This window comes from Panulirus ornatus, chromosome 23 (genome assembly GCF_036320965.1).
Source record: "Panulirus ornatus isolate Po-2019 chromosome 23, ASM3632096v1, whole genome shotgun sequence".
Lineage (NCBI taxonomy): Eukaryota > Metazoa > Arthropoda > Malacostraca > Decapoda > Palinuridae > Panulirus > Panulirus ornatus.
Genome location: NC_092246.1, coordinates 23,569,730 through 23,594,895, shown reverse-complemented (window position 1 = coordinate 23,594,895; position 25,166 = coordinate 23,569,730). Strand labels below are relative to the sequence as shown.

The following is a 25,166-nucleotide window of genomic DNA, read 5'->3' as shown; positions in this document are numbered from 1 at the left end:
TGAATCATGAAAAGATGAAGATTTCTAAAAAAAAAAGATAACTAATGAATAGAAAATCAAAAACTTTCAAATAATCAGTTCAGATAAAATGTTATTGTTTTTGTTGTGAATATAATCACTAATATATAACTCGTAGTTAATTTGAGCACAAACCTGCGGGAATGGGTTAACATTGATTAACCTGTGCCTATAACTTTGAACAGGAACAACAACATACAGGTAGTTAGAAGAAGGCAGACTGGAATAAGTCATTAGGAAATAAGAAGACAAGAGCAATATCGGAGACTTTGGTTGCTCATTTAAATTATTAATTCTAAAGGAATTTCGCCGGTAGGCTCCTGTTTATTTTGAAGGATTAATTGATGATTATTTCTGGGCGCTGTTTCTATAATACAGATTTAGCCAAAGGGGAATCACAAGCCTTTTTATTATTAACTCCTCTTGTGTACAAGACCAGCCCTTAAAAACTGAACTTGTAGCTGACAACTATTGCTGTTGCTTCTTTCTGTAGTTTCTGTTTGGGGTCTAACCGTACATGGATTGGCCATTCTTATACCTCTTGCAACTTTCACCTACCACTGGTATATGTACAAATACCTAAGGATATCCCAGATTAATCCTTGGCATTTTTTTTGACATGTGATACTTTTCAGTTAACATGGCCACAGCTGGGGCAGACTTTTGCCCACATCATTTGGTAAAAGTATCAAGTAGAGGACACACATATTCTTGATAGATTTTGATGAGTGATATCAGAAATTACCTTATACACCATGAAGTTATTATAGAATGCGAGATGTAAGGTGATTGATTTGTGATTTGTCTTGCTACAACAGCTAGTTTAGTGTGCAACCTTATCCTGTAAGTGGTAGCACAAAAGGAATACAGAGGTCATTAAGGGTTTAGTTCAAGTTTAGAGATGCCAGTTTCATAGTTTTGATATCTTAGCTTTTCTGATAGAATCATTGTTGCCACTGTAAGGAATGATAGAGGAATTTTACTTTATTACCCTTTGAAACCATCTTTTCAAATTAACTCATTCATGGTATCATCATGAGAGATAAGGAATATATGATAATGCTATGATATTGTAAGATGTGGAAATCAAATAGTGTTCACTTTTAATGTTTAAAGACTGCATTTTTGAAGTTTTCAACATTATTTTGTATTCCTACGAAGAGTGTATAGTACTCCACTTATCTCTATCATATTCTTTAGTTTGGTGGAATGTAAACCATGAGTTTAGATATCTAAAGAGTTATATGAACGTGTGGAAAAGGTCTCATAAGCATTAATTCAAGCCGTAATTGATGGGGACATTTGAAATCACTCATCGTATTTGTAGTACTAGATTAAGTTGGATTCATACATCATAAGGCACTCGGGGATTCACTGGAATGCACAATAAAAGATAATAGGCATTTCTGCTCTCTGCATTTCCTTGGTATACCGTTAAACACACTGAAGAAAGTTGCACTTCTCTGACCCAGGCACTTGTCTTTTCTTTCTGCCTGCTCCACACATGGATTGCTGGCATTCTATCGTCAAACATAGAATATTCCTCTCACACATGACACTTGGCAACACTTATCTCACCTTACTCAGGCCTGGTGCTGTGTGCAACTCCTGCTTTTTGCCAAATGGTAGGAGCATCCAGTGGAAGTAGTTGGTAGGAATATTTTTTTTTAGATAGGAATATTACATAGACACATAAGGCAGCAGGTTTGGATGGTATTGCAGTGGAATTTATTAAAAAAGGGGGTGACTGTATTGTTGACTGGTTGGTAAGGTTATTTAATGTATGTATGACTCATGGTGAGGTGCCTGAGGATTGGCGGAATGCGTGCATAGTGCCATTGTACAAAGGCAAAGGGGATAAGAGTGAGTGCTCAAATTACAGAGGTATAAGTTTGTTGAGTATTCCTGGTAAATTATATGGGAGGGTATTGATTGAGAGGGTGAAGGCATGTACAGAGCATCAGATTGGGGAAGAGCAGTGTGGTTTCAGAAGTGGTAGAGGATGTGTGGATCAGGTGTTTGCTTTGAAGAATGTATGTGAGAAATACTTAGAAAAGCAAATGGATTTGTATGTAGCATTTATGGATCTGGAGAAGGCATATGATAGAGTTGATAGAGATGCTCTGTGGAAGGTATTAAGAATATATGGTGTGGGAGGCAAGTTGTTAGAAGCAGTGAAAAGTTTTTATCGAGGATGTAAGGCATGTGTACGTGTAGGAAGAGAGGAAAGTGATTGGTTCTCAGTGAATGTAGGTTTGCGGCAGGGGTGTGTGATGTCTCCATGGTTGTTTAATTTGTTTATGGATGGGGTTGTTAGGGAGGTAAATGCAAGAGTCTTGGAAAGAGGGGCAAGTATGAAGTCTGTTGGGGATGAGAGAGCTTGGGAAGTGAGTCAGTTGTTGTTCGCTGATGATACAGCGCTGGTGGCGGATTCATGTGAGAAACTGCAGAAGCTGGTGACGGAGTTTGGTAAAGTGTGTGGAAGAAGAAAGTTAAGAGTAAATGTGAATAAGAGCAAGGTTATTAGGTACAGTAGGGTTGAGGGTCAAGTCAATTGGGAGGTGAGTTTGAATGGTGAAAAACTGGAGGAAGTGAAGTGTTTTAGATATCTGGGAGTGGATCTGTCAGCGGATGGAACCATGGAAGCGGAAGTGGATCATAGGGTGGGGGAGAGGGCGAAAATTTTGGGAGCCTTGAAAAATGTGTGGAAGTCGAGAACATTATCCCGGAAAGCAAAAATGGGTATGTTTGAAGGAATAGTAGTTCCAACAATGTTGTATGGTTGCGAGGCGTGGGCTGTGGATAGAGTTGTGCGCAGGAGGATGGATGTGCTGGAAATGAGATGTTTGAGGACAATGTGTGGTGTGAGGTGGTTTGATCGAGTAAGTAACGTAAGGGTAAGAGAGATGTGTGGAAATAAAAAGAGCGTGGTTGAGAGAGCAGAAGAGGGTGTTTTGAAATGGTTTGGGCACATGGAGAGAATGAGTGAGGAAAGATTGACCAAGAGGATATATGTGTCGGAGGTGGAGGGAACGAGGAGAAGAGGGAGACCAAATTGGAGGTGGAAAGATGGAGTGAAAAGGATTTTGTGTGATCGGGGCCTGAACATGCAGGAGGGTGAAAGGAGGGCAAGGAATAGAGTGAATTGGAGCGATGTGGTATACAGGGGTTGACGTGCTGTCAGTGGATTGAATCAAGGCATGTGAAGCGTCCGGGGTAAACCATGGAAAGCTGTGTAGGTATGTATATTTGCGTGTGTGGACGTGTGTATGTACATGTGTATGGGGGGGGTTGGGCCATTTCTTTCGTCTGTTTTCCTTGCGCTACCTCGCAAACGCGGGAGACAGCGACAAAGTATAAAAAAAAAAAAAAAAAAAAAAAAAAACATAAGGCAGAAGTAGTTTTGAGGAAAATTAGGTAGGAACCTTTGAAAACTCTTTGCTAACAGTATCCTGTTAAGGGTGGGGCACTAAAGGCCAACAAGCAGCTTTGAAGTTCACCAGGTATGGAGATTTTCACTGTGGTCACAGTCTTGAGGGAGTTCCTGAACAGAACAGGATCAGAGATATTGATGGATAGATATGATAAAAGTCTATAGAATCTGAGAAAGTGCCAGGTGAATGTTTCTGGTCTGCTGACTACTGGATGATCACTTTTCTAATGTCCTTGTGCACTGCGATAGGATATTAGCAAATGAACTCAGTGCACCATAAGTGTCCCTCTTGTTTGTGTATTGTGTGCAAGGTTTCAACAAAAGTGTGATGAATACATCACTTAAACTAACCAATGTTGATTTTTTAATGTTTTTACCCCCCAGTTTCCCTTAATTTTAAAGCACTGCCCATTCTACAAAAATTTAAGATTGTTGAAATAGTGCAAATGACTGGGATATGTATAAAAGAAAGAGGCAGAAGGTCAAGAGAAAGGTACAAGAGGTGAAAAAGAGGGCAAATGAGAGTTAGGGTGAGAGAGCAGAAGAGGGTGTTTTGAAATGGTTTGGTCACATGGAGAGAATGAGTGAAGAAAGATTGACCAAGAGGATATATGTGTCAGAGGTGGAGGGAACGAGGAGAAGTGGGTGACCAAATTGGAGGTGGAAGGATGGAGTGAAAAAGATTGTGAGCAACGGTGCCTGAACATGCAGGAGGGTGAAAAGTATGCAAGGAATAGAGTGAATTGGAATGATTTGGTATACCAGGGTCAACATGCTGTCAATGGATTGAACCAGGGTGTGTGAAGCATCTGGGGTAAACCATGGAAAGTTTTGTGGGGCCTGGATGTGGAGAAGGAGCTGTGGTTTCGGTGCATTATACATGACAGCTAGAGACTGAGTGTGAGCGAATGTGGCCTTTGTTGTCTTTTCGTAGTGCTACCTTGCACGCATGCGGGGGAGGGGGTTGTCATTTCATGTGTGGTGGGTGTGGCAATGGGAATTAATAAAGGCAGCAAGTATGAATTATGTGTATATATGTATATGTCTGTTTATGTATATACATGTTTACGTTGAAATGTATAGGTATGTATACATGCGTGTGTGGACGTATGTGTATATACATGCGTATGTGGGTGGGTTGGGCCATTCTTTCGTCTGTTTCCTTGCGCAACCTTGCTAATGTGGGAGACGACAAAGTATAATAAATGAATATACAATATGAAGTTACAAGTGCTACACTTAAAATCCCACATCCTATATCAGCTCTGCTTATTGTAATGATGCATTCATCAAAATTTTGGTTGACTTTTATATCTTACAAAGTTGGTGTCTGTAAACTAGAAAATTAAATTCTTCATTTTCAAGGTTCTCTAAATCTGTCTGATGCATTATTGACAAAATCAGTGAAGCAGTCTATAAGGGGATCTGTCTGTAATTGTTGATATCTCTACATGTCTTATGTAGCATTTAGAGAGGCAAGTTGTCTTCTTTTTATATATGTATTTTACATTATTACTATCTAATCCCACATTTTCCTTATCATTCAAAACCCTACCTCTAATTAGTTATATAATATCAGAAGAGAAGTTATAAGGGTGAAAATGGAAAGTCACAACCTCTTAAATCATTCTCAGCAATGGAAACAATTATCCATAAGAGTAGATCAAAGATCATGAGCATGAGCCTAAAGAATATGATACAACAAAAAAGAAAGGCCTGCCCATTTTTCTTGTAGGTGTACAGGAACTGAAAAAAGTGATTTTGCATATATGAAGGTACAACTATTTCTTTTTCTTTTCAGATACAAGGCAGAAACATATGTTACAATCATGGAAAAATCATTCCACCGGCCTGCTGGTGTTGTTCATGGTGTAGAGCAGGAAGAACTTTCTGAAATTATTACATTTTTAAGGAAGTGGAAGCCAAATTCAGATGTGTGGGTATATTTTTATGGCCTTACTGACTGTACACATGTACACTGAACAATAATACTCGGAAGAGCTATTAAAATGTTTTTTGATACCCATACCAATAATAATGTTTTATCTCTAATTATAGCTTTTCCATGTATTTTGTATAATAGCTGCAGAGAGTAGAATTTTATTTGAGGATAACAACTTTAGTACTCTGACATTATAATGGTATATAGGGAATGATTTAGATGGTCAAAATGTATATTCAGCTTGTTCAAGTAATAATCATAATTTTGGTCAGTAAGTCTTTTGATAATCACAAGGAAGTCTTTACTCTTTAGTTTAGAGCATTTGTATTGCAACATTGACAAACTTTTGAAAGGGCTCACTAAGTTTTGGGAACAGAGAGAGAGAGAGAGAGAGAGAGAGAGAGAGAGAGAGAGAGAGTAGAATTGCATCTGGAATATTGAAAGCTGTGTGTATTGATGGAATGATGAATGAAATGGTGAAGAATAAATCTAAAATTAATGTTGAATGGATATAGAAAATGTGAATGGCATCATGGAAAAGTGCGTGTTAGAATAATGGAGTAACAAGTCTTAATCATGATTGGCAGGAAATTTGGTATGATTGTGATGATGTTGAAAGGATTCTTGAACCCCGTATAGGTGAAGATCAGGTTTAAGCACTTAGGCAGGCAGTGAAAGTTGCGAGAGAAGAAGAGAAAAGTGTATACAGCATTTGCAGATTTAGAAAGCATATGTTGAAGTACCAGCCGGCAAGGCAACAGGTTTGGATGGTATTGCAGTGGAATTTATTAAAAAAGGGGGTGACTGTATTGTTGACTGGTTGGTAAGGTTATTTAATGTATGTATGACTCATGGTGAGGTGCCTGAGGATTGGCGGAATGCGTGCATAGTGCCATTGTACAAAGGCAAAGGGGATAAGAGTGAGTGCTCAAATTACAGAGGTATAAGTTTGTTGAGTATTCCTGGTAAATTATATGGGAGGGTATTGATTGAGAGGGTGAAGGCATGTACAGAGCATCAGATTGGGGAAGAGCAGTGTGGTTTCAGAAGTGGTAGAGGATGTGTGGATCAGGTGTTTGCTTTGAAGAATGTATGTGAGAAATACTTAGAAAAGCAAATGGATTTGTATGTAGCATTTATGGATCTGGAGAAGGCATATGATAGAGTTGATAGAGATGCTCTGTGGAAGGTATTAAGAATATATGGAGTGGGAAGAAAGTTGTTAGAAGCAGTGAAAAGTTTTTATCGAGGATGTAAGGCATGTGTATGTGTAGGAAGAGAGGAAAGTGATTGGTTCTCAGTGAATGTAGGTTTGCGGCAGGGGTGTGTGATGTCTCCATGGTTGTTTAATTTATTTATGGATGGGGTTGTTAGGGAGGTAAATGCAAGAGTTTTGGAAAGAGGGGCAAGTATGAAGTCTGTTGGGGATGAGAGAGCTTGGGAAGTGAGTCAGTTGTTGTTCGCTGATGATACAGCGCTGGTGGCTGATTCATGTGAGAAACTGCAGAAGCTGGTGACTGAGTTTGGTAAAGTGTGTGGAAGAAGAAAGTTAAGAGTAAATGTGAATAAGAGCAAGGTTATTAGGTACAGTAGGGTTGAGGGTCAAGTCAATTGGGAGGTGAGTTTGAATGGAGAAAAACTGGAGGAAGTGAAGTGTTTTAGATATCTGGGAGTGGATCTGGCAGCGGATGGAACCATGGAAGTGGAAGTGGATCATAGGGTGGAGGAGGGGGCGAAAATTCTGGGGGCCTTGAAGAATGTGTGGAAGTCGAGAACATTATCTCGGAAAGCAAAAATGGGTATGTTTGAAGGAATAGTGGTTCCAACAATGTTGTATGGTTGCGAGGCGTGGGCTATGGATAGAGTTGTGCGCAGGAGGATGGATGTGCTGGAAATGAGATGTTTGAGGACAATGTGTGGTGTGAGGTGGTTTGATCGAGTGAGTAACGTAAGGGTAAGAGAGATGTGTGGAAATAAGAAGAGCGTGGTTGAGAGAGCAGAAGAGGGTGTTTTGAAGTGGTTTGGGCACATGGAGAGAATGAGTGAGGAAAGATTGACCAAGAGGATATATGTGTCGGAGGTGGAGGGAACAAGGAGAAGAGGGAGACCAAATTGGAGGTGGAAAGATGGAGTGAAAAAGATTTTGTGTGATTGGGGCCTGAACATGCAGGAGGGTGAAAGAAGGGCAAGGAATAGAGTGAATTGGAGCGATGTGGTATACCGGGGTTGACGTGCTGTCAATGGATTGAATCAAGGCATGTGAAGCGTCTGGGGTAAACCATGGAAAGCTGTGTAGGTATGTATATTTGCGTGTGTGGACGTATGTATATACATGCGTATGGGGGGGGGTTGGGCCATTTCTTTCGTCTGTTTCCTTGCGCTACCTCGCAAACGCGGGAGACAGCGACAAAGTATAAGGTAATAAGGTATTAAGGTAATAAGGTAATAAGGTAAATTTAGGACAATGTTGAGCCACAGCAAAACAGATCGAAAATTACATCAGTTTTATGATATTTATGTGTAGATAATGATCTGTTATGTGAATTAAAGGAAGTTAAATAGAATGGTGGTTCAGTCTGATAATGTGCGTTGTGGGGAGAAATGTTGAAAGCGAAATTCTAGTTTTTTTCTGTGAGTGAATGAGATATTCCAAGGGAAATATCAGGTCTAGTTCACTTCATATTCCTAAATATCAGCTAGGATATCTTGGTAGCACTCACCCTTCTTCGATCAATTCATAAATTGCCAGAGTTTATTGCTCAAACAGTCAAGACTCTCCTCAGCCAATCAGCAATCCCCAGCAGATGGAGTCACACAGAGTTATCACTGTTCAGTTGTGCACCACTTTTTGTATCATTCACATTTTATGCACATGCCTTGTCTCCTGCTAACAGATCACTGGCTTATTATGGATATTGTGCCTTTTCATTTGTTTCATTATGTTATATGTATGGTTTTATTACTGGTATTATTATTATTATCAGTGCTTATGTGATTTTGGAAAAATTTTAGTTATGCTGTGCAGGACCACGTTCAGGCAGAGGCCAGTTAACCTTAGCCTGTGATCCCACACCCTTAGGGACCCTGTTTCCATCGAAAATACAAGACTGGTAATGTGATTGCATCTCATAAGAATGCCCTTCAAGGAATCCTTTTTCTGGGTTTTGGGGTGAATTTGTCCGGTCATCTCATTTCTCCAGTCATATTTAAGAAGACAGATTACCCCTCCTCTACAGCCTGAGTGGGAGCTCTCTAATAATTTGGACTTACTACTTCCTAATAGACTTTCTAGCTGTTTAGCCCCTTGAAATAGTCCTTTTAAAGTCTCTTTTCCTTATAGCTTTAGGCTCTAGAAGGGGAATTGATAAATTGCACACTATACCAAGACACATAATCTTCTTGTTTTCCATGATAACCTTTTATGGGTTTGGATAAATCCAAACCCAGATTTTCTTGATGAGAATAAGAAAATGAAATCGTTACTTATAGATGTAATTTCATTTCTCTCCACCATTGGAAAGTTTCATGAGCAATTTTTTCTTGCCTTTCCCATCCTTCTGCTTTTGAAGCACCTTTTCTTGGAGCCTTTTTGTGGTTGCCATGGGTTGGCACCACAACCTGTGATCAGATGAGGTATGATCGAGTAGGGATATCCTTGTGTTGGGGTTGCTGATTAGTTGAGGCAAGTCTGGGTAGTATGAAGAATGAAGTTAGGTGATTCATTAGGGAATATTGAAGTCAGGATCATTCTTAGCTTTATAAAATTGGTTAGGAAGCTCTCATTTACTCACCTACTAACTGTTTGATCAATTCATGGATCACTGAAGACTTCTTGTTCAGTGGGCTCATGTCAGCTACTAAATGACTGCCACCAGATTGATTTCAGTGACCACCTACTCCGAGTCATTTGGAGCTCACAGTTCCTCAGATTGTATCTTTGACACAAGTAGTGTTTTGTGGAGACTGTTTGCTTTTCCCTTTGATCTTAGTTAATGAATTATATGCTATATCCAGACAAGAAATTTCTTGTTTTTGATGAGCTCTATGGGTAAAGATAAACTCAAACCCCAGTTTTTTTGGCCGAGAATGAAACCATTGAATTTAGAAATAGTCCCATTATTATCCAATTAATGAGCAAAAGGGTTCAGTGATTCAAGGATTGAACAAGACAGGTAAGTGCATGATTGTTTCCTTACCAGTTTTATGAAGGCAGGAATAATTCTGACCCTAATATTTCCTATGGAATAGCATTGCTCATGGGACACCACATTGGAGAGAAAAAGGTTTTCAACTTGAAAACGTAAATTTTTTGTTACTTGCTTATGGGTTGATATCAGAATTTACATCCACCATTTAGCTTCTTTGAGCTATCAGGTTGAGTCTTTTTTCCTATTGATGACTTATGATCTACAAGTAAACATGATTTATTTTTTTTTTTATTATACTTTGTCGCTGTCTCCCGCGTTTGCGAGGTAGCGCAAGGAAACAGACGAAAGAAATGGCCCAACCCCCCCCAATACACATGTATATACATACGTCCACACACGCAAATATACATACCTACACAGCTTTCCATGGTTTACCCCAGACGCTTCACATGCCTTGATTCAATCCACTGACAGCATGTCAACCCCGGTATACCACATCGCTCCAATTCACTCTATTCCTTGCCCTCCTTTCACCCTCCTGCGTGTTCAGGCCCCGATCACACAAAATCTTTTTCACTCCATCTTTCCACCTCCAATTTGGTCTCCCTCTTCTCCTCGTTCCCTCCACCTCCGACACATATATCCTCTTGGTCAATCTTTCCTCACTCATTCTCTCCATGTGCCCAAACCACTTCAAAACACCCTCTTCTGCTCTCTCAACCACGCTCTTTTTATTTCCACACATCTCTCTTACCCTTACGTTACTCACTCGATCAAACCACCTCACACCACACATTGTCCTCAAACATCTCATTTCCAGCACATCCATCCTCCTACGCACAACTCTATCCATAGCCCATGCCTCGCAACCATACAACATTGTTGGAACCACTATTCCTTCAAACATACCCATTTTTGCTTTCCGAGATAATGTTCTCGACTTCCACACATTCTTCAAGGCCCCCAGAATTTTCGCCCCCTCCCCCACCCTATGATCCACTTCCGCTTCCATGGTTCCATCCGCTGCCAGATCCACTCCCAGATATCTAAAACACTTCACTTCCTCCAGTTTTTCTCCATTCAAACTCACCTCCCAATCGACTTGACCCTCAACCCTACTGTACCTAATAACCTTGCTCTTATTCACATTTACTCTTAACTTTCTTCTTCCACACACTTTACCAAACTCAGTCACCAGCTTCTGCAGTTTCTCACATGAATCAGCCACCAGCGCTGTATCATCAGCGAACAACAACTGACTCACTTCCCAAGCTCTCTCATCCCCAACAGACTTCATACTTGCCCCTCTTTCCAAAACTCTTGCATTTACCTCCCTAACAACCCCATCCATAAATAAATTAAACAACCATGGAGACATCACACACCCCTTCTGCAAACCTACATTCACTGAGAACCAATCACTTTCCTCTCTTCCTACACGTACACATGCCTTACATATTCGATTAAAACTTTTCACTGCTTCTAACAACTTGCCTCCCACACCATATATTCTTAATACCTTCCACAGAGCATCTCTATCAACTCTATCATATGCCTTCTCCAGATACATAAATGCTACATACAAATCCATTTGCTTTTCTAAGTATTTCTCACATACATTCTTCAAAGCAAACACCTGATCCACACATCCGCTACCACTTCTGAAACCACACTGCTCTTCCCCAATCTGATGCTCTGTACATGCCTTCACCCTCTCAATCAATACCCTCCCATATAATTTACCAGGAATACTCAACAAACTTATACCTCTGTAATTTGAGCACTCACTCTTATCCCCTTTGCCTTTGTACAATGGCACTATGCACGCATTCCGCCAATCCTCAGGCACCTCACCATGAGTCATACATACATTAAATAACCTTACCAACCAGTCAACAATACAGTCACCCCCTTTTTTAATAAATTCCACTGCAATGCCATCCAAACCTGCTGTCTTGCCGGCTTTCATCTTTTGCAAAGCTTTTACTACCTCTTCTCTGTTTACCAAATCATTTTCCCTAACCCTCTCATTTTGCACACCACCTCGACCAAAACACCCTATATCTGCCACTCTATCATCAAAAACATTCAACAAACCTTCAAAATACTCACTCCATCTCCTTCTCACATCACCTCTACTTGTTATCACCTCCCCATTTGCGCCCTTCACTGAAGTTCCCATTTGCTCCTTTTTCTTACGCACTTTATTTACCTCCTTCCAAAACATCTTTTTATTCTCCCTAAAATTTAATGATACTCTCTCACCCCAACTCTCATTTGCCCTCTTTTTCACCTCTTGCACCTTTCTCTTGACCTCCTGTCTCTTTCTTTTATACATCTCCCACTCAATTGCATGTAAACATGATATGTTGACTATTTCTTTTAAATTATTGGCGATGGAACTTGATACTGATGTTTTTGATAATTTTCAAATATTATTACTTCCTAGTTGTTACTGGAATATTGTGATACAGGTGACACAAGTGTACCAGGAAAAATGCTTCTAGTTTATTGTGTAGAATTGAATTAGTGTGTTTATGAAGGGGGTGTGAATAGAGACAGCAGTATTACATGATGTTTCAGCCCATTATGTAGAGGAAAATTGGAAATAATGTGACATGTTTAAGTGAAAGCCTTTGTTTTCTTCAGCACGCTGGACATGAGTCGAGAATGTGTGTAAATGAAATGTATGTGTTTTATCTTAGATGAGATGGACTATAAGGTTTAGAACTTTATCCTTGTAAGATGCATTAAGTCAAATTAATCTCAGATTTTTAATTACACACAGGTTTGCCATCAAGTATTATCCTTTTGCATTGTCAGCCCTCAGTGTCGGCTCAGCTGCATTCATCAATGCTCACTATCGGAAGGCCGTCAAATTGCGGAACTCTGGATTCTTGACTAGTTTGCTACCTGTGATCATGCTGCCCTCCATTGCGAGTAGTTTAATGCATCACCAAGTAAGAAGCCATTCTTCAAATTCATAGACGTTATATTTGTAATACCATGAAGACTGATCTGGAGAATCTGTATAAAGTGATGCCTTCAAGCTTCATTGATGGTTTACTGCTTGCTTTGACACTACATGTATCTCCCAAAGGTTGCTGTGTGCTATCATAATTGTTTTATTTTTTCAGTGTTATTCCTTCAGTCTTTTCATACAATTGATGAATTTTTAACATCATTTTATGTACAATTGATGAATGTCCATCTCTCTTATATGGAGTTTTACAATTTTTTTAGTGGAGGCACTTTTTACATAATTTACTTACATTGTTGCTAAACTGGCATATATTTTGCATTCTTTGGAGAATGGGGTGTTCTCTGCTGTTGGCAGATGAGACAATGGTAAGGGACTAAGATGTAATGAAATGTTTTCTTTATTCCTACTTTAAAAAAGGGAAATATCCTTCATGATACAGATTGCAGCAGTTTTATATTTTTTTTTTTTTTTGAAGGAGAAAGACCTTTTGATGCTGTACTCATCTAGAATGCACAATTTATCTTTTTGAGACATTTAGCTACTTAGCAGAAAAGGTTTAATGGATATTAAGATCAGAATGTAGTATACTGAAGTAAGAGTGACTTGAAATTAATATTTTAGCTCACTTTCTGGGAATCAGTTTTTTGAAAGCAGGTGGAATGAAAAAACATCTAAATGATGATGATGTGTGTTGTAGTTTTCTTGAGAATGTGTTTAAACCAAGGATAACAAATGCATAGGTCTATCTATTTATCAATATATATCTCTGATGCCTGTTCCCAGCTGGAACTCCCTCAAGGGGATGGCCACAACAACAGTCTCCATAACTAGTGAACTCCATTGTCACTTCTTACCCTCTAGGATGAGGAGAACCTTTAGTGCCTCACCCTTAACAGGCCCTGGCAGAGGGCAACTCTAACACAGTGTTTGCAGAGGCTCCTACCTCATGTTCCTACCGACTACTACTACATAATGCTCCTGCCTAATGTTCGTACCTACTACTTCTTCCTAATGTTTCTATCTAATGCACAGGTATAAGAAAGTAATTGTTTCATATTTGCAGATTTCAGTATAGTTGAACCAAGAAATTCGAAAAGCTGCAGATAACTAATTTCTTACAGATAAGAGGTAATGTGGAAATATTAAACTGAGATTGGTCATCTGAATAGAAAAAACAGACCACAAATTTCTCCTAAGATATAACAAAGTGTGGGTATTTACTGGTTCAGTATGAATACTTTCTATGAGTAATTTTTGTGGCCTTGTCAGACATATGACTGATTCATAACATTTAACCAAGCACAACTTAACAGAAACTTTATGAGCAACCCAAATCTCTCCAGTTACCCTTCAGTGACTGACTGTGTGCACTTAAGCCACTCCATGGAAATGGGATTGAATATACATTATAGTTAGATAGAATGGTATTTAGGGAAGCAGTGATGGCTTGTGCAAAAGATGCTTGTGGCGTGAGAAGCGTGGGAGGTGGGTTGATTAGAAAAGGTAGTGAGTGGTGGGATGAAGAAGTAAGATTATTAGTGAAAGAGAAGAGAGAGGCATTTGGACGATTTTTGCAGGGAAAAAATGCAAATGAGTGGGAGAGGTATAAAAGAAAGAGGCAGGAGGTCAAGAGAAAGGTGCAAGAGGTGAAAAAGAGGGCAAATGAGAGTTGGGGTGAGAGAGTATCATTAAATTTCAGGGAGAATAAAAAGATGTTTTGGAAGGAGGTAAATAAAGTGCGTAAGACAAGGGAGCAAATGGGAATTTCAGTGAAGGGGGCTAATGGGGAGGTGATAAAAAGTAGTGGTGATGTGAGAAGGAGATGGAGTGAGTATTTTGAAGGTTTGTTGAATGTGTTTGATGATAGAGTGGCAGATATAGGATGTTTTGGTCGAGGTGGTGTGCAAAGTGAGAGGGTTAGGGAAAATGATTTGGTGAATACAGAAGAGGTAGTAAAAGCTTTACGGAAGATGAAAGCCGGCAAGGCAGCAGGTTTGGATGGTATTGCAGTGGAATTTATTAAAAATGGGGGTGACTGTATTGTTGACTGGTTGGTAAGGTTATTTAATGTATGTATGATTCATGGTGAGGTGCCTGAGGATTGGCGGAATGCTTGCATAGTGCCATTGTACAAAGGCAAAGGGGATAAGAGTGAGTGCTCAAATTACAGAAGTATAAGTTTGTTGAGTATTCCGGGTAAATTATATGGGAGGGTATTGATTGAGAGGGTGAAGGCATGTACAGAGCATCAGATTGGGGAAGTGCAGTGTGGTTTCAGAAGTGGTAGAGGATGTGTGGATCAGGTGTTTGCTTTGAAGAATGTATGTGAGAAATACTTAGAAAAACAAATGGATTTGTATGTAGCATTTATGTATCTGGAGAAGGCATATGATAGAGTTGATAGAGATGCTCTGTGGAAGGTTTTAAGAATATATGGTGTGGGAGGCAAGTTGTTAGAAGCACAGAAAAGTTTTTATCAAGGATGTAAGGCATGTGTACGTGTAGGAAGAGAGGAAAGTGATTGGTTCTCAGTGAATGTAGGTTTGCGACAGGGGTGTGTGATGTCTCCATGGTTGTTTAATTTGTTTATGGATGGGGTTGTTAGGGAGGTGAATGCAAGAGTTTTGGAAAGAGGGGCAAGTATGCAGTCTGTTGTGGATGAGAGAGCTTGGGAAGTGAGTCAGTTGTTGTTTGCTGATGATACAGCGCTGATGGCTGATTCATATGAGAAACTGCAGAAGCTGGTGACTGAGTTTGGTAAAGTGTGTGAAAGAAGAAAGTTAAGAGTAAATGTGAATAAGAGCAAGGTTATTAGGTACAGTAGGGTTGAGGGTCAAGTCAATTGGGAGGTAAGTTTGAATGGAGAAAAACTGGAGGAAGCAAAGTGTTTTAGATACCTGGGAGTGGATCTGGCAGCGGATGGAACCATGGAAGCGGAAGTTAATCATAGGGTAGGGGAGGGGGCGAAAATTCTGGGAGCATTGAAGAATGTTTGGAAGTCGAGAACATTATCTCGGAAAGCAAAAATGGGTATGTTTGAAGGAATAGTGGTTCCAACAATGTTGTATGGTTGCGAGGCGTGGGTTATGGATAGAGTTGTGCGCAGGAGGGTGGATGTGCTGGAAATGAGATGTTTGAGGACAATATGTGGTGTGAGGTGGTTTGATCGAGTAAGTAATGTAAGGGTGAGAGAGATGTGTGGAAATAAGAAGTGTGGTTGAGAGAGCAGAAGAGGGTGTTTTGAAATGGTTTGGTCACATGGAGAGAATGAGTGAGGAAAGATTGACAAAGAGGATATATGTGTCAGAGGTGGAGGGAACGAGAAGTGGGAGACCAAATTTTAGGTGGAAGGATGGAGTGAAAAAGATTTTGAGTGATCGAGGCCTGAACATGCAGGAGGGTGAAAGGCGTGCAAGGAGTAGAGTGCATTGGAACGATGTGGTATACCGGGGTCGACGTGCTGTCAATGGATTGAACCAGGGCATGTGAAGCATCTGGGGTAAACCATAGAAAGTTTTGTGGGGCCTGGATGTGGAAAGGGAACTGTGATTTCGGTGCATTATTACATGACAGCTAGAGACTGAGTGTGAATGAATGGGGCCTTTGGTGTCTTTTCCTAGCGCTACCTCGCACACATGAGAGGGGAGGGGGTTGTTATTCCATGTGTGGCGGGGTGGCGATGGGAACAAATAAAGGCAGACAGTATGAATTATGTACATGTGTATATATGCATATGTCTGTGTGTGTATATATATGTGTACATTGAGATGTATAGGTATGTATATTTGCGTGTGTGGATGTGTATGTATATACATGTGTATGTGGGCGGGTTGGGCCATTCTTTCGTCTGTTTCCTTGCGCTACCTCGCTAACGCGGGAGACAGCGACAAAGCAAAATCAATAAATAAATAAATAGAATGGTATTATCATCTATCATAGCTAAATGCAGCCCATTGCTTTTTTTCATACTTAATTGCCATTTCCTGCACTAGTGAGATAGCAACAAGAACAGACAAAGAAAGGCCACATTTGCTCACATCCATTCTGTAGTTGTTGTGTGTGATGCACCAAAACCACAGCTCCCTATCCACAGCAAGGCCCCACAGGCCTTTCCATGGTTTACCTCAAATGCTTCACATGCTCTGGTTTACTCCATTGACAGCACATCGACTCCAGAATACCACATTGTTCCAATTCACTCTATCCCATGCATGCCTTTTACCTTCCCACATGTTCATGCAGCGATTGCTCCGAATGTTTTTCCTTCCATCCATCCTGCATACCCTCTTCTGCTCTCTCAACCACACTCTTTTCATTACCACACATCACTCTTACCCCTTCATTACGTACTTGATCAAACCTCTTCACAGCACCTATTGTCCTGAAACATTTAATTTCCAACACATCCTTCCCCCTCCACGCAGACTTTTCTATAGCATATGCCTTGCATCTATATTATATTGCTGGGTCTTCAAACATACCTATTTTTGCCCTTCCAGATAATGTTCTCTCTTTCTACACATTCCTCAGCACTCCCAAAACCATCACCCCTGCCCCAACTCTATGACTTACTTCTGGTTCCATGGTTCCATCCACAATTTTAATACCTAACTAAGCTGAGGTCTATCCTGATTTTTCTTTTCTGTGAAGAATTGGTAGCAGCATATAGTTGAAATAGAAAGAAAAAATTGTATTCTATTTTGAGTGAAGTCATGGAAAAAGAAATGAGAAAACCTTGTAAGATAATAAATTAATGGCTTAAGATAAGTTTTAGTCTGTTTAAAGGATAAGAAAAATATAAAATGCAAGGTGATAACAAGTAGTGGTGATGTAAGAAGGAGATGGAGTGAGTATTTTGAAGGTTTGTTGAATGTGTTTGATGATAGAGTGGCAGATATAGGGTGTTTTGGTCGAGGTGGTGTGCAAAGTGAGAGGGCTACGGAGAATGATTTGGTAAACAGAGAAGAGGTAGTGAAAGCTTTGCGGAAGATGAAAGCCGGCAAGGCAGCAGGGTTGGATGGTATTGCTGTGGAATTTATTAAAAAAGGGGGTGATTGTATTGTTGACTGGTTGGTAAGGTTATTTAATGTATGTATGACTCATGGTGAGGTGCCTGAGGAGTGGCGGAATGCCTGCATAGTGCCATTGTACAAAGGCAAAGGGGACAAAGGTGAGTGCTCAAATTACAGAGGTATAAGTTTATTGAGTATTCCTGGTAAATTATATGGGAGGGTATTGATTGAGAGGGTGAAGGTATGTACAGAGCATCAGATTGGGGAAGAGCAGCGTGGTTTCAGAAGTGGTAGAGGATATGTGGATCAGGTGTTTGCTTTGAAGAATGTATGTGAGAAATATTTAGAAAAGCAAATGGATTGTATGTAGCATTTATGGATCTGGAGAAGGCATATGATAGAGTTGATAGAGATGCTTTGTGGAAGGTATTAAGAATATGTGGCGTGGGAGGCAAGTTGTTAGAAGCAGTGAAAAGTTTTTATCGAGGATGTAAGGCATGTGTGCGTGTGGGAAGAGAGGAAAGTGATTGGTTCTCAGTGAATGTAGGTTTGCGGCAGGGGTGTGTGATGTCTCCATGGTTGTTTAATTTGTTTATGGATGGGGTTGTTAGGGAGGTGAATGCAAGAGTTTTGGAAAGAGGGGCAAGTATGCAGTCTGTTGTGGATGAGAGAGCTTGGGAAGTGAGTCAGTTGTTGTTCGCTGATGATACAGCGCTGGTGGCTGATTCATGTGAGAAACTGCAGAAGCTGGTGACTGAGTTTGATAAAGTGTGTGAGAGAAGAAAGTTTAGAGTAAATGTGAATAAGAGCAAGGTTATTAGGTACAGTAGGGTTGAGGGCCAAGTCAATTGGAAGGTAAGTTTGAATGGAGAAAAACTGGAGGAAGTGACGTGTTTTAGATATCTGGGAGTGGATTTGGCAGTGGATGGAACCATGGAAGCTGAAGTGAATCATAGGGTGGGGGAGGGGGCGAAAATTCTGGGAGCCTTGAAAAATGTGTGGAAGTCGAGAACATTATCTCAGAAAGCAAAAATGGGCATGTTTGAAGGAATAGTGGTTCCAACAATGTTGTATGGTTGCGAAGCGTGGGCTGTGGATAGAGTTGTGCGCAGGAGGGTGGATGTGCTAGAAATGAGGTGTTTGAGGACAATATGTGGTGTGAGGTGGTTTGATCGAGTAAGTAATAATAGGGTAAGCGAGATGTGTGGTAATAAAAAGAGTGTGGTTGAGAGAGCAGAAAAGGGTGTTTTGAAATGGTTCGGTCACATGGAGAGAATGAGTGAGGAAAGATTGACCAAGAGGATATATGGGTCAGAGGTGGAGGGAACGAGGAGAAGTGGGAGACCAAATTGGAGGTGGAAAGATGGAGTGAAAGAGATTTTGAGTGATCAGGGCTTGAACATGCAGGAGGGTGAAAGGCGTGCAAGGAATAGAGTGAATTGGAACGATGTGGTATACTGGGGCCGACGTGCTGTCAATGGATTGAACCAGGGCATGTGAAGTGTCTGGGGTAAACCATGGAAAGTTGTGTGGGGCCTGGATGTGGAAAGGGAGCTGTGGTTTCGGTGCATTATTACATGACAGCTAGAGACTGAGTGTGAACGAATGGGGCCTTTGTTGTCTTTTCCTAGCACTACCTCACACACATGAGGGGGGAGGGGGTTGTTATTACATGTGTGGCGGGGTGGCGATGGGAATGAATAAAGGCAGACAGTATGAATTATGTACACGTGTATATATGTATATGTCTGAGTGTGTATATACATGTATAGGTATGTATATTTGCGTGTGTGGACGTGTATGTATATACACGTGTATGTGGGTGGGTTGGGCCATTCTTTCGTCTGTTTCCTTGCGCTACCTCGCTGATGCGGGAGACAGCGACAAAGCAAAATAATAAATAAAAAAAAAATGCAAATATGGAAAGATGAAGAAAAACTCGTAGAAAGTTTTCATTTGTTGAACTTACATGCAAGATAATATCTTCTATTTTATTGATGATTACCCCAAGACCTATTTCAATGAAAGAAGTCTTTTGTTACTCAGGACTTCTTTCTAAAGGTTTTTGCAGCCCAAGGATGCACTTTTTCCAGTTGCAGGGAAAAGTGGACTCCTTTGGAGCGAAAAGTCCTTTGTCTAGATTTTAGTCCCACTGATACACCGTTGTTGAAGATGACTTTTCACTCATGGCGTAACCTCTTCCAGGCAGAGCCCAGAAACACCACTGATTCATTTAAAGGGCATTGTGATGGGAGAGATGATGAAAATCACTTAAGGGTTACATGGGAGCGAAATGAAAGGGAAGACATACAGGAAGCTTTTAAAAGATAATATGATTGGACACTAACTAGAAAAACAGGAAACAATTCTAGAATTGGCTGTGCATGATTTGTGAACAGAAAAGGACATCCATTAACATACACTAATTTATTAATTCATTTTTTGCAGTTGGTTCAGGGGCCATTTTTGCTGCAAAAGGTACAATGTCCACTGTGTATAGAGCTTAGGGGAGGAATGGTACAATTGTTTTGTGGGTTTATATATCCAATGGTGCTGGCTCCCCTTGCTGCATTTCAGGTTAGTACCATAATAGTATTATAATCATTGATCATTGATGTTTTCAGTGAAAGAGCTTCTGAACTTGTGAATTATAGCTTGCACAATATATATGACAGCTAGAGAGTGAATGTAAGCATATGTAAGCACCCTCCTCCATGTTCAGATCTCGATCATTCAGAATCTTTTATACTCCATCCTTCCATCGTCAAGTTGGTCTCTCCCTTCTTGTTTCCTTCACTTCTGACACATATATCTTTGTCAACCTTTTTGTGCTCATTCCATATGTCCAAACCATTTCAGCACACCCTCTTCAGCTGTTTCAACCACACTTTTTTTACTACCACACCTCTCTAATGCTTTTATTACATACAGTCAAACCTCCTCACACCACATAGTTCCCTCAGACATTTCATAGTTCCCTGAAACATTTCATATCCAACACATCCACCCTCCTCTGCACATCCTCAACCTATGGCTCATGCCTCACATCCATATGATATTGTTGGGACCGCTATACCTTCAAAACATACTGTTTAGGCCTACCAGAGAACGAACTCTCTTTCCACATATCCTTCAGTGCTCCTGGAACCTTTGCTCACACACCCATCATATGACACTTCTGCCAATGTTTCCATTTGCTGCTATGTCTACTCTCAGGTATCTAAGACACTTCATTTCCTCCAAGTTTCTTCCATTCAAATTTACTCTCCAACTAACCTGTCCCTTTCAACTTCCTCATTTCACACACTTTTCCAAACTGAGCTGCCAACTTCAGTTTCACTCTCAAATCTGCCAGCTATGCCTTATTATTTACAGCTGTTATTTTAGCCTCTACTCTCATAAGCTATCTCTGTGTATCCCAGCCATTCAGACCTGGACCTGTGGCGTACACCTTGCTAGTGCTTTCCATAGTGGAGGCCAACCACTTGAGAATAGGCCATTGTGGTACCACTCTTTTTATATACAACATAGCACTGGAAATCGATTCCTTCATTCATCTCTCCCTCATCCTATAACCCTTCCTTCTTCAAGAGTCAGGTTTACAAACACCTGAACTCAAATTAATCCCTGTTATAGTTTTTCCATTGTATGTTTTGTACTAATTATTTTACATTCAACCAAGATGGTCTTGATAATGTCATACTTTTGCTTGTGTCATGCTGGATACTGTATAAAAAAGAAGAAAGAAAGGGCCTTGATAAAGGTTACCATATGCATAACAAGGGTGTAATTTCCAATACTGTGTATATTTTTCAGACTATGGAGATGCTTACCTGTAATGTGTCTGCATAGGCAAGCATACTTTTTTATTTCATGGTTTTCATAAGTGTAGTACTCTTTGCTTTATCAGGGTAACAGCTTGTAGGGGTTTGTAATTGTTTTATTTTATGGATTTATACTTGTACATTCCAGTTGGCTACGAGACTTTATACATATCCCCTGCCTAGCGTCTTTAAGCCTAAAGCATGGTTAAAGGAATACATCAAATTGAGTCGTCCAATACAGCATAAGGTGTATCTTCTTGCTGGGATACAAGTAAGTAATATCATTTGTATTATATTGATTCCATAGGTTCACAGGAAGTTCCTACGTTGAAAACTTACTTGAGCCAAGTTACTGCTTCTATTGTGTTTTTAAAGTATGGTAATTTCAGTAAAAGCTCACAGTATTTTGAAGAGCTGAGGTGTTCGATGATTGCTAGAGATACTTGAGAAGAGAGTTAATTTCAGGAAAAAATGGAGAATATTGTTAGATTATTGTAGGAGGTTATTTAGGTACTAGTAAATAGTTTGAGTGCAGTTTGAGTGTTAGGAGAGTATTTGAGATGTATTAGAAAATATTTGCTTTTGGATAGTTGAAGTCATTGTTGATTAGTGATGGAGAATCATGAAAGCAGTATTTGTGAGATTTGTTAAATCATTGTTGATAAGTTGTTTGATAGAGATGGGATTAAGTGTTGAAGCAATACTTAAGATTTTTAGGAGGTTTTTTGATTAGTAGGACAGTATTAGATGATACTTGAAGAACTCTTATTTGGTATTGGTGAAAAAATGAAAAAGTACAGAGGTGCAAGAGCAGCATTGGGTATATATTAGAAAACAGTTGTGTATATAAATTGTGTAATTTTTGGATATGAGGAATGTTGAACTTTTTGAGATTTATTAGAGCAGTGATAAGATATTTTAGGAGTGTATTGGAGAATGGCTGAAGTGTTTAAGCAGGCAATGAGTCAGAATTTAGGCTTTGAGTATTTTCTCTTACACAGATAGAATACTTCGCTAGAGGTATTATTATTTTTCAAATAAGTATCAAGGTTGGCGTGTTGTTTGTTGAAACAGTCCATTTCCCATATAGTTTCTTGTAAGGTAAAGAAAGAAAAGTTTAGTGCTGTTGATAGTCTGAATTTACCAGTAGCAAAAGCCATTTTACTCCTGTGAAAATATTATGCCACTTCTAGGTTATGATTGCTTTGTAACAGAAATGCCATTATGGCTTAGAAACAGGATACCATGTACCAGCTGTTGGTATCATTATCTTTTTCCAAAGTTACTAACCTTGTCATTCATGGAAATCCTTTGTAGGTGCTTTAGTAATTTAACACTTAAGTTACTGAAAAATCTACTGCATGCATAAGTTACATAGGCTCAAGTCTTTCTGGTGTAGTCGCTAAGGTATATGGTAGGTTTGCAATTGGTTGTATCTAAAAGATTAATGAATCCCCGGTAGGTGAAGAATAATGTAGATTTAAGAAAGGAAGAGGCATTCATTAAACTCCTATTGTTTCATTGAATTTAGTTTTGCAGTTACGATTTTCTGGTCCTTTAAGTTACGACCAAAGGTAGATTTGACCCTTTTGGTGCACAGTTGATTTTTTGGGGGGCTTCCTTAGAGCAGAAGTAGTGGAACATTGTTTTTTATTGTTACCTGTATTTATGAAAAGTTACACAAAATATGTCATTTTTCTCAGGGGTTAAGACTAACCTTTCTTTATTTAGGAAAAGTACATTATTTCATGGACTGGGAAGCCTAAGTGTGTTAGTTTACATGTACTTACATTTCATGATTTTGAATTTGTTTACTTTATTAGTGTAGAAAAACTATACAAGCCATTTTCTTAACTATGAATTAAGAATTAAGCATTTATATAGTAGGAAAATTGCTTATTCTAACAATGGTGTTGGCACAGGGACCAGGGGAAGGCATATTACCAATACTAACTGCCTGGGTATGAGGAAGGTTAGTGACAGCTGCATAGTGAACCAGCCCTTCAGTTTCATATTTTTCCTACATACTCTAAGTCTTCCTCTGTATTTTGAAGTTCTGTACTTTCTCCTGTTATCACAGTATCATGTGCATACTAAAAAATCACTAAACTCACCTCTTATCTTTTTCTAGTTTTGCTTTTCTTTAAGTAATACCTTCCAAACCTCACTTGCAGCATCATATATGCGGTCATATATGCAGCTGTTAGAGAACTATAGGGACAGACAACACACTTCTCATATCCAACTTCAACCCAAAACCGTTTGCTTATTCCTATTTGTCCGAACACATGGTTTAGTTTTGGTGCATTACACATAACAGCTAAATGGTGGATGTGAGCAAATGAGACCTTTTCTTAATCTGCTCGTGATGCTACCTCACTGATATGGGAAACAGCGAACAAGCTTGAAAAACAGTGTTTTAGCTTATCCATAAAAACATATTACTGATTCAGTCAGCTTCCCCTTCATTAATTCTTTCTCATTTCTTATCATTAGATGAAAACAAAATATTTCATTTCTTATTTCTTATCAATTAATCTGAGCACAGAAAAATTCAATTAGATTGCAGCTGGTATGGCTTGGACACATTGGGAAGCACAGAATCTCTTCACTGTAATTTCCAAGCTGTCAGACATGGAGGAGGTTCTAAGAGTACATTATGAAGAGAAGACAAACCAACCCAGTAATTTCTAAACATACTTACATCTTCAGAGAATAAGTGGGAGGAAAATTGTAATGGATTTGTTTATTAGGCATTTTGGTGCAAAGAATTGAAAATAATGGTTTATGAATAATGTAAATAAAAGTTTTATATAGTACAAAAGGGAATTTCCTTTTCCACATCAATTTTGCTGATTTACACAATCATCATTCATATAATTAAGCACATGATGATTGTGCTGCCATTGTCAGTGCATGTGTTTTCTTCTCATTACTGAACACTACTTACTTATCCCACCTCTGGTATAGGTTACATCACTTGAACTACCTTTCTAGGCACTGTGAACCATAATTCTTCTCAGTATTGAAACTACAGTTACCATCTTTGTAATGTTTTTATAAAAAATGCTTCAGAGCTCCATGGCAATTTATGATTTGATAAACTGTGCTGCTCTTACAAGAAATAGATGTTAGTGATGAAAATCTTTGATAATCTTATTTGTTTGAGACAAAATAATTTCACATAAATAGCACACACCTCTTTTTGTGTGCCTTCAAGTACTTCTGGAGTACCTCATGCCTCATAGCAGAGCTGGATAAGGGCATGCAGCACAAGTAAACAATTTTTCATGAAGTTCAGTAACGTGTGATTTTAAGAAATTTATGCTCTTGTTAATCATAAGGTTATTGAGTTTTTCTTCTTCTAAGAAAACCTGAATATCCTACACACAGAGTGTACTGTGAATATGAGGATTTCTGCAGTGAAAGGGTTGATTGCCATATTTGGATTGTGGAAGTCCTCAGCACCATTGTGATTTTTTTCCTCCTAAAGGTTATCATTGAGAAAGGAAAAACAGTACTCCTAGTCACCATAGAATGACTCAAATCTTTAGGTGGAATATGTTTCTCCTGCTGATGGTTTCTTTTAGCAACATTCACACCAGATTACTTTGTGATCTGCTAAGCACATTCAGACTTAGAGTTGTCACTGAGAAACATTCTTGATTCTGTCTTTCAAAGATTGCTATTTCTTGTATATAATTTAATTGCTTCATTTAATTCTTAATCTCAGTTTTTCCTGCTTCCTTACCTGTTTTTTTCCCTTTATGTAAAGTTAACTTTTGTTCTTTTCATATGTATTCTTA

At 39.3% G+C, this 25,166-nt stretch overlaps 1 protein-coding gene across 4 annotated transcripts; it reads left to right on the top strand.

Annotated features, from left to right (window-relative positions):
* The first annotated feature begins 77 nt into the window (after nucleotides 1–77).
* LOC139756928 (transmembrane protein 126A) lies at nucleotides 78–24,184 on the top strand. Of its 4 annotated transcripts, none has more exons than XM_071676866.1 (6): nucleotides 78–219; nucleotides 5,253–5,387; nucleotides 12,330–12,501; nucleotides 19,985–20,113; nucleotides 21,509–21,631; nucleotides 23,923–24,184. In XM_071676866.1, exons 2-6 carry the CDS (start codon nucleotides 5,281–5,283, stop codon nucleotides 24,052–24,054), a joined length of 663 nt encoding a protein of 220 aa, XP_071532967.1. In that variant the 5' UTR covers nucleotides 78–219; nucleotides 5,253–5,280; the 3' UTR covers nucleotides 24,055–24,184. The 4 variants fall into 4 exon arrangements, with proteins under 4 accessions (XP_071532967.1, XP_071532969.1, XP_071532968.1 ...); XM_071676867.1 differs by having other exon boundaries at nucleotides 186–330; XM_071676868.1 differs by lacking the exon at nucleotides 19,985–20,113.
* The last annotated feature ends 982 nt before the right edge of the window (nucleotides 24,185–25,166 follow it).

Coding starts and splice junctions, on each gene's coding strand:
- LOC139756928 (XM_071676866.1), top strand. CDS start 5,281: ATGGAAAAATCATTCCACCGGCCTGCTGGTGTTGTTCATGGTGTAGAG. Junction 20,114..21,508: donor CTCCCCTTGCTGCATTTCAG/GTTAGTACCATA, acceptor TGTACATTCCAG/TTGGCTACGAGACTTTATAC. Junction 21,632..23,922: donor ATCTTCTTGCTGGGATACAA/GTAAGTAATATC, acceptor AAATTCAATTAG/ATTGCAGCTGGTATGGCTTG.